Raw genomic sequence first — 8,949 nt, 5'->3', positions numbered from 1 at the left:
ACAGCCCTAAACCCTGCTCTATCCTGTGCCAATCGCATTGCCTCTGACACACCCATCCCGATTACCCCAGTCACTGAATCAGCCCACCTCATAGAGGGTCTTCTCCTCCTGCACTGTCCCTCCACCCTACCAAGCATGGTACCAAGATGTCCCTCTCCAAGGACCTGTCTCTCCTTACAACATGTCTAAAGTATGTCAGATGAAGCCCCAGAATCCTTATCTCCAAGGAGTAGCTTGGTTTAACCCTCTCCAGGATGAATCTGTTTTTGTTCTTAGAGTAGAAGATTGTAAATAGCAAACTGAAAACTCAACTCGATCGAATTAGAGGAACCATGAGATATTTAAATAAGGATTAAACATAGCCAAGATTTACCTGTAACTCAGTGACAAAAAGAGTAAGGATAGTTATGGTACTGTTACCTGAAGTCATAAGTAATCATTACTCTACCATGTTTTGAAAAAAAACAGAGATTAACTAAATCCCAAATAATAACTTTCATAATCTTTAAATAATAAATTATTTTCTAAGTGTATTTATTCACCATCAAGTTTTATATGCCATAGTTTTTTCTTTGTATGTTTGATAGTTAATGGAAATTCTTTTGGACTGTGAGGTGACTTCTAAACTGTACTGTGGTCTGTGATACTGTAAATTTGATGATTCTGTTTCCTCTGTTTTTTTGATGTGGATTACCCGTCAAAGGTATTCTGAATTTTTGGTCTTCAAAATACTTCCTCAACTGCCCAGGTTTAGTCCTTGTACCAGAAAACTATGCTGTAGGCTCTAGCTATTTTACAGTCGGCTGAATTTTTCAGCTCAAAACTCTTTATCCATGTTTTTTTTTTTTATGCGTTGATGTTTGGTCTTTTTTTTAATCTGTGGTTTTATCTTTCACTATTATGACCCATGGACTCATTGTTGGATTTACCAGTATGTGTCCTTGTGAGAAAAACGGGCAATCTCCTCCTATGCCATTTATAGTCTTGGAAAATCCATGGGATGGTCAGTTTTGGGTTGGTTCTGACTCCACAACAATGAGTGTGATCATGATCAGATGTTCAGTGTTCATGAGTTTCTTTTTATTTTCTTGAAAAATTCTTTACATGCTTTTCTTTGCAGAAAGGGCTATTGCCAGACATGAAGTACGAGAAATTGAACAGCGACATACAATGGATGGCCCTCGGCAAGATGTAGCTTTAGATGAAGAAGAGGATATGGTGATCATTTATAACAGAGTCCCCAAAACTGCAAGCACCTCTTTCACCAATATCGCCTATGACCTATGTGCGAAGAATAAATACCATGTTCTTCACATCAACACTACCAAAAATAATCCAGTGATGTCACTACAAGATCAGGTAAACGCCACTTCAGGCATACTCAAATATTTCCTGACATTGTCTTGTTCAGATTTTGTATCTCAAGTGGGTGAAACATTTTAAAGAGACTTGCATGCTTATTTGAAAGTCTCTATGGAAAAGAGTGTTGAATATACTATGGACTGCTAGGAGAAAAAAACAGGTTTGTCCTGGAGAGGGTGAAGCCAGAATGCTCCTTGGAGTCAAGGATTTTGAAGCTTCTTCTGCCATACTTTGGGCATGTTGCAAGGAGGGACTGGTCCTTGGAGAAAGACATCATGTTTGGGAGAGTGGAGGAATGGCAAAGGAGAGGAAGACCCTTGATGAGATGGATCGATTCTGTGAGTGTAGTGGTGGGAATGAGTGTGTTTGAGACGGCAGGGTTGGCACAGGATCGAACGGCGTTTAGGGCTCTTGTACATGGAGTCGCTATGAGTTGCAAATGACTCAATGGCACATAACAACAACAACATGTGCTTTAAGCAGCCTGGACTATTGATAAAAAAGACAGACCCTAAGAGCTATTTCTGATTAAAACAATCATTGCAAACCTTATAGTTATAGGTCTGCTTTGATACACATGGGGTCACCCTATGTTGGAATTTTTATGCTGTCAGTAACTAATCATAAACTCACTTTAGGGAAGAGATTAACCAAGTTTTATATAATTTTACATTCTTCACAATATTTGGCACATTTTCTTGTATAGAGTATGTATTCACTTTCTTTTCAAATGCATGAGTTAATGATTTGGCTTTTTGAAGAGAAAATAGATTCTCTTGGGAGTGATACTTTTTATAAATGATACTTTTTAATTTATGATCAGGAGCTCTGGTGACCTAATAATATGAAGCTGTGCTGCAATCCCCAAAGCATGTGGTTCAAATCCACCAGCTGCTCCACTGAAGAAAGATGAGCAGTCTCCTCTCATGCGATTCACTGCCTCTGAAAACCCACAGGAAGGTCAGCTATCAGTTGGTTCTCAGTGGCACATGACAACAGCAACAATTTATGATCAGAGAAGCATTTATTTCATGAATATCCATACTCTATATGGATCACTTTTGTATCTAGACTAAATGTCTTCCTCTCCTTAACTAATATTATATAATTATTGGCTATAAACTTCCAGAGAATTGTAATTTTGACCTTTATCTTTGAAATAATCTTGTCTTATAAATTCTTATATTTTAGGTGAATAGGTAGGTAAGTAAACGTTTCTCTAACATTTGGAGTTCTTACTATGTACAATTAGAGATAATGTACTGCCTATAAATATTGAAGAGGATACAAAAGTTTAGTCTAATGTAAAGAAAAGATAGTATTGACTGTACTCTGGAGAATCAAATAGCAAGTGGAAAAAATTCCAGAAAACCCAACTCATTACTATGAAATGTCAACCCAGTTCAAGGCTGTAAATCTTTGTAAGGAACTCTAGTGGCAGAGACTGTAGTATATTGTACTGCTAATCAAGAGGCCAGATACCTCCAACAGTTGAAATCTCCCTGTGTTCTGCAGGAGAGAGATGAACAGTCTCCTCTTGTTAACATTTATAAGCTGTACTAGAGAAGTGTCTCTTTCTTCAAACAAGTACCTGGTTGATTCGAACCTCTGACCTTTCTTTTAGTCCAACCTATAATGCTGTACTCCGTCAAAACCCCTTTAGTACCATATTTGAATAGATTGTATGATATACTCCTATAGTTAGAATGATAGTTATCTGCAAGTTGTCCCAGACTTAACACATATGTGGTGAACCATACTTAAATTTGGTTATGTTCTTGGTGCTTTATTTATTTATGCTTATTTTATCATTAGTAATATGTATGTAAAAGAGAACTGGTGGCTTAGTAAGAAGCTGCACTGCAATCCCAGTGGCACACAATTTGAATCTACCAGCTGCTTCACAGGAGAAGGATGTGCATTCTCCTCCCATGCAATTAACTGCCTCTAAAAATCCACCAGTAGGTCAGCTGTGGGTTGGTTCCCACATGACTGTACACAACAACAATAACAGTAACAATATATACATAGGGTGTTAACAGCATGAAATTTGCTGATGCTAACACTCCCAGAAATTCACTTGCAGATGTTAGTCTGTAATATTTCTAACCTCCAACAAAAATATTTGATTTATAAAAACACTGATAATAAAAGGCAGTAATAATTTAAAAAAATTTTTAAAAAACTATGTGACTTTTGTCAGAATCCACTATGAGGAAATCATTAGTCTGGAGCCTCAGTGTAAGTTGTAGGCTGTCTATATTTGAAAACATTTGAGTTGCTGCTTTCTTGTTTCAAAATTGACTTCTTATGTTATACAGCTTAACTATAATTCATGCACTGAAGTAAGAGAATAGTATTAATGCACAAAGTTAATGTTTCATCTTTTTGTGTCATTATTCTCTCTCTACAGGATCTATAATTACTTTTACTTCCCTGAGAGTAAAAATAAATAAATATTTACATCCATCCACCAAGTCAATAACTCTCCTATAAATGAAAAGAAACATGAGCTTATTTAGCAAAGTGGGTCATAAAAACTATTAATTATGTAATGAGCATCTCAGCAGGAAATGTGCCAAGTATTCTGTTTTTATACAGTTTTTAGTAGGTTTTAGAGTTGTTGCTTTTTAGAATGTATCTTCGTTTAAATTATTCTAATAATTTAAATTTTAAGTTATTTAATAATTAAAAATAATTACTGACTTGTTAGGTAATACTTTTTTGAACAGTAGTATTAGCTTATTGTTACAGTTTTCATGTATGTTTTTTTTCTGGGTTAGGGAATTGTCTGACAAGTGACATCCACCTTTTTTCCACTCATGAAATAAAAATCTAGGCACTCACCAGAGAAGACATTTATAGGCATCATGTAATAAGAATATATTTTCATTTTAATAATGTTTATTACCTGTAGACAAAATCTGGAAGGGTAGCTTGTATACTGAATAAAACTTAAACTATGTGTGAAGAGAGTCAAAGAATAGTTGTAATCACTTGTTAATGTATTTAAAAATGTTTATTGGTAGTTAAAAACCTGATTGTTATTAGGAATAGCTTATATGCTAGATAATTCCTAATGTACCATATCGAAGGTATTTTCTGATCTCCTGTTCTGCACAGGAACTCTGTGGCATACTGTGTTCCCTGCTGGGCTGTTAACTAAAAGGTCAACCATTCAAATCCACCAGCCACTTTAAAGGAGAAAGATGGGACAATTTCTCCCTTAAGGTTTATCGGCTCAGAAACCCATCGGAAGTCTCCATGACTCAGAATTGACTCAGTGATCTTGGGTATGGCTTTATAGTTTATTCTTTGTAGAAGCAATTATTCAAACAAGCCATATTTACTACTGTCTGTTTTTATGGCAGATAACATTTCTATTAAGGATCATATACATCTAAACTTTTAAAACTAGGGAGCGCTGGTAGCCTCTGGGTAAGGAGTTGCACTGCCAACCCAAAGGCAGATGGTTCAGATCCACTAACAACTCTGAGAGAGAAAGATGGGCAGTCTTCTGCTGTGTGATTTACAGCTTCTGAAAATCCAGTGGAGGGAGGGTAGCTATTAAACATTTCCAACTCAAAGGCACATAACAACAGAAAGAACTGGATGAGTGCCGTGGAAAGAATTTGTAAAATAATCACTGAACTCCATCTTCTGTAACACATGCTTATTTTAATACTATTACTTTGTTTTCACTATACTTTTCTCAGCTGCTTTATTTTTTCAATAGGAATTAAATAACTGATTTTGTGATTCCTTTTTCCTAAAACAAATTCTAATCAGTATTTTATTCCTTTGAGACTTAAAAGATGAGATTTTTATTAAGTCGGCTGTTGTTCCAGTCTTTTTAAAAAGCCTGGTTGACTAGTACAATATTTTGGGATGTAATAGATTACATTCTTTATTCCCTTTCCCTTCCAGCCTCAGTAGTTCAGTTGACGTGATCTTTTACAATTAGCTCTATTAATGACATAATTAGTACACACAGTTGTTGACACTGTGCTGGACTATTTACATGCTTAAGTATTTGTAGGTATAATTTTAGAGATCAAACTCAACATATTTCTAGTCTGGTGCAAAATTATTCAATGTATGTAGTAGTATTCTTGCATAATTAGTCAATATTTGTGCCCATTCCCAAGAAAGGTGATCCAATAGAATGTGGAAATTACACAATAGTATCATTAAATATCACATACAAGCAAAATATTGCTTAAGATCATCCAAAAATGTCCGTTGACAGAGAACTTCCAGACATTCAGTTGGGGATTAGAAGAGGCTGTGGCACCAGGGATGCCATTGCTGTTGTCGACTGGATCTTGTCTGAAAGCTGATGTCAAAGAGATCTTGTCTCTTGAAAAGAATACCAGAAGAATATTTATTTATGTTTTATTTACTACGCAAAGGTATTTGACGGTGTGGATCATAAAAACTCTGGCTATCATTGAGAATGGGAATCCCAGAAACTTAATTGTACTCATGCAGAATCTATACATAGATCAAGAAACTGTTGTCCAAATGGATGAGGGGAATGTTGCAGGGTTAAAATTAGGAGAAGTGTGTGTTAGGGTTGTGTCCTTTCTCCATAACTGGTCAATCTGTATGCTAAGCAAATCATTCGCAAAGCTGGACTATCACGATTGGAGGATGACTCGTTAATAGACTGTGTTATATAGATGACACAACCTTGCTTGCTGAATGTGAGGAAGAAGTTGTTGCCAAAGATCAAGAACTACAACCTTTGATGCAGATTACACTCAACATCAAGAAAACAAAGGCCCTCACCGCAGAGCCAACAGACAAAGTCATGACAGATAGAGGAATGATTTAAGCTGTCAATGATTCCATCTTGCTTGGATCAACAATCAGCATCTCTGGCACCAGCAACTAGGCGATCAGAAGACCTATTTCATTGGACAAATCTACTCTCAGGAACCTTTCCAAAATACTGAAGAACAACGGCAATGATGTCAGCTTGAAGACTAAGGTGTGCCTTATACAGATCATGGTCTTCTCAATCACATGTTATGCATCTGAGAGTTAGACAGTGAATAAGAAGAACAGAAGAAGAATTCATGCCTTTGAGTTGTGGTGCTAGAGATGAGTATTGAATATCCCATGGACTACCAAAAGAACAGATATGTATTGGGCCAAAACCGAGGCCAAGAGGGATAAGGAATTTGTCTCATCCATTGGTACCTTGTGGCAACGTGTCACATTCTTCAGTTCTGAGATCCATCACATGAAGAGTGTGGTCCATCAGCATAGGAAACTAGGAATTGCACATCAACGAGAAAAATAAATGGACTCACCCACTTGAAGTGACCAGCGACTAACCACAGTGGAATGTCCCTACCCTTAAGACCTTGTTATAAAAACCTGCTCGAATACACTTTGGGCACAACTTCTTTGACCTTCCTTTCCAGACCAAGGAACCTTGCCTGGGAGGCTCCTTTAATAAAGCTGCCTTTAAGCTTTCTCGCATCCTGGTCCTTTTCTCGAGTCCACAGCCTTACAGTTTGCCTTGGGAAAACTGCAGCCAAACTGCTCCTTGGAGGCAAAAATGACCAAACTTCATCTCTCATACTTTGGACATGTTGCTTGAAGAGGCAGTTCCTTTGAAAGGGGTATCATGCTTAGAAAGATGGAGTGGTCATTGAAAGAGAAGTAGATATCAAGTGAGACGGATTCACACAGTGACTGCAGCAGTGGACTCAAGTGTGTTAGAAATTATAAAGAAGGCACAGAATAAGACAGGGTTCAGTTCTGTTGCCCATAGGGTCACTGTGAATCATACTTGATGGCACCTAACAGTAGTATCTTTAGATGCAGTTGTCAACTCTGTTTTCTAGTCTTTTCAGTTCTGTAGAATATATAATACAGAGAGATTATACTTCATTCTTTGGGGAGATAGCAAAGTTATTAAAAGCAAGCTATTTCTTTCAAGGAATTTGTTGATCCTTTAGTTGAGGATGTGAAATAGAGACCCAGAAACAGTGTGAGGACAGTGAGGTCTCTTTAGGTAACATTCTTCTAAAATGTTTAACGGAGATCTAATTGTGAGGAAACATCCCTTTTGTAGGCAGCTATACAGGATAACCATTTTCGATTTTCAGTATTATTACAATATTTATAAAAAAGAAAAATCAGGGCACCTGGGAAGGAGCTTAGGAGATTTAGAGAATCAAAACAAAATTTAATGTGTGATTGATTGGATCATGGTGATAGTGGTGGCGTTGTGTACCATCAACATAACTGTAACTCCTAACAACCCTATAAACAGATCTGAACCTTGTCCAATCCGGCACCATCATCACCATCTCTGCCATGCTGGAAGCCATTGTTATAGTTACAGTATCTGTAGCAAAGGATGTTAAGAATCTTCCTCTTTCTCTAACCCTCTGTCTTTCCGAGAATGATATATTTTGCAAGGAATGGTCCTTCCTGACAATGCTCGAAAATAGTGAGATGAAGTTCCTCAGTCATTGCCTGGAAGGAACACATTCTAGCTGCATTTCCTCCAAGATAGATTTGTTTGTCAGTCCTAGGGATAGTCAGTACTCATCTCCAGCATCACAACTGAATCAAAAGGCATCAATTCTTCTGTCATTTTACTCCTTGTCCAACTGTGAGATGCATAGGAAGCAACTGAAATATCATGCCTTGCATCAGGTACCTTAGTCTTTAAACTGGCATCTTTGCTGTATACTACTTTGGAGAGGTTCTTGGCAGCAGAGTTCCCCAGTGCAGCACATCTTTTGATTTCTTGACTACTGCTGTCATGCTTGTTGATTATAGATCCAAGTAAAAGGAAGTCTCTGACAACTTCAATGTTTCTCCATATATCATGTTTCCTATTGGCCTCTTGGTAAAGATTTTCTTTTAAAAAATAACATTTCTAAATTTTAATTGTGATTTTAACAAATGTTTACGGAAAAGTGATATTTTTATTCATTCATTGTTACATCTTTTACCCCCTCTGCTTCCTTTCTTCCTCACCAGTTCACTTTTTAAAAAAATATCCATTCAGTATTGCACAATTATCTTCCCCACACCCCAGTCCTCTTTGCAGTGTACCTTCTATTCTAGGCTATTGTCATGTGTGTAAGGTCTAATTATATATTCCTTTTAAATCCTTATCTGTCAAAATGTAATTTATATTGAAGGCTTGTAGTCTTTTTTTCTTCTTCAGTGATCTTCAGGTCTTCTTCACTTGTGTCATCTGCATATCAGGTAGTTGTTGAGGCTTCTTTCATTCCTTATGCCACATTCTTTTGCATAGAGCCCAGCTTCTGCAATGATTTGTTCAGTGTATAGGTTGAATAGGTGTAAAGAGAAAGTATACAACCCTTATGCACACCTTTCCTGATTTTAAACCATGCAGTGTCTCTTCGTTCTTTTAAGCCAAGTGCTTCTTGATCTCAGTGTTGGTTTGGCAACAGTACAATTAAGTGTTCCAAGATTCTCATTCTTGATTGATTGGATGTTGTTTGTTGCTGTTATGTGACATCGAATCGCTTGCGACTTATAGTGACCCTATGTACAACAGCCCTAAACTCTGCTCTGTCCTGTGCCAATCGC

At 37.1% G+C, this 8,949-nt stretch overlaps 1 protein-coding gene across 1 annotated transcript in view; it reads left to right on the top strand.

Moving 5' to 3' along the window:
* Nucleotides 1–8,949, top strand: part of HS2ST1 (heparan sulfate 2-O-sulfotransferase 1) — a 282,876-nt gene that overhangs the window by 195,522 nt on the left and 78,405 nt on the right. Inside the window, exon 2 of the mRNA XM_006898224.1 lies at nt 1,121–1,359. Within this exon, the coding sequence (XP_006898286.1) occupies nt 1,121–1,359 (239 nt within the window). The remainder of the gene's footprint in view (nt 1–1,120; nt 1,360–8,949) is intronic.

The sequence above is a fragment of the Elephantulus edwardii genome, unplaced genomic scaffold (assembly GCF_000299155.1).
Source record: "Elephantulus edwardii isolate Elephantulus edwardi_28Jun2011 unplaced genomic scaffold, EleEdw1.0 scaffold00224, whole genome shotgun sequence".
In the NCBI taxonomy this organism is placed as follows: domain Eukaryota; kingdom Metazoa; phylum Chordata; class Mammalia; order Macroscelidea; family Macroscelididae; genus Elephantulus; species Elephantulus edwardii.
Note: the sequence above shows the minus strand (reverse complement) of the source record. Positions and strands in the feature narration are given on the sequence as shown.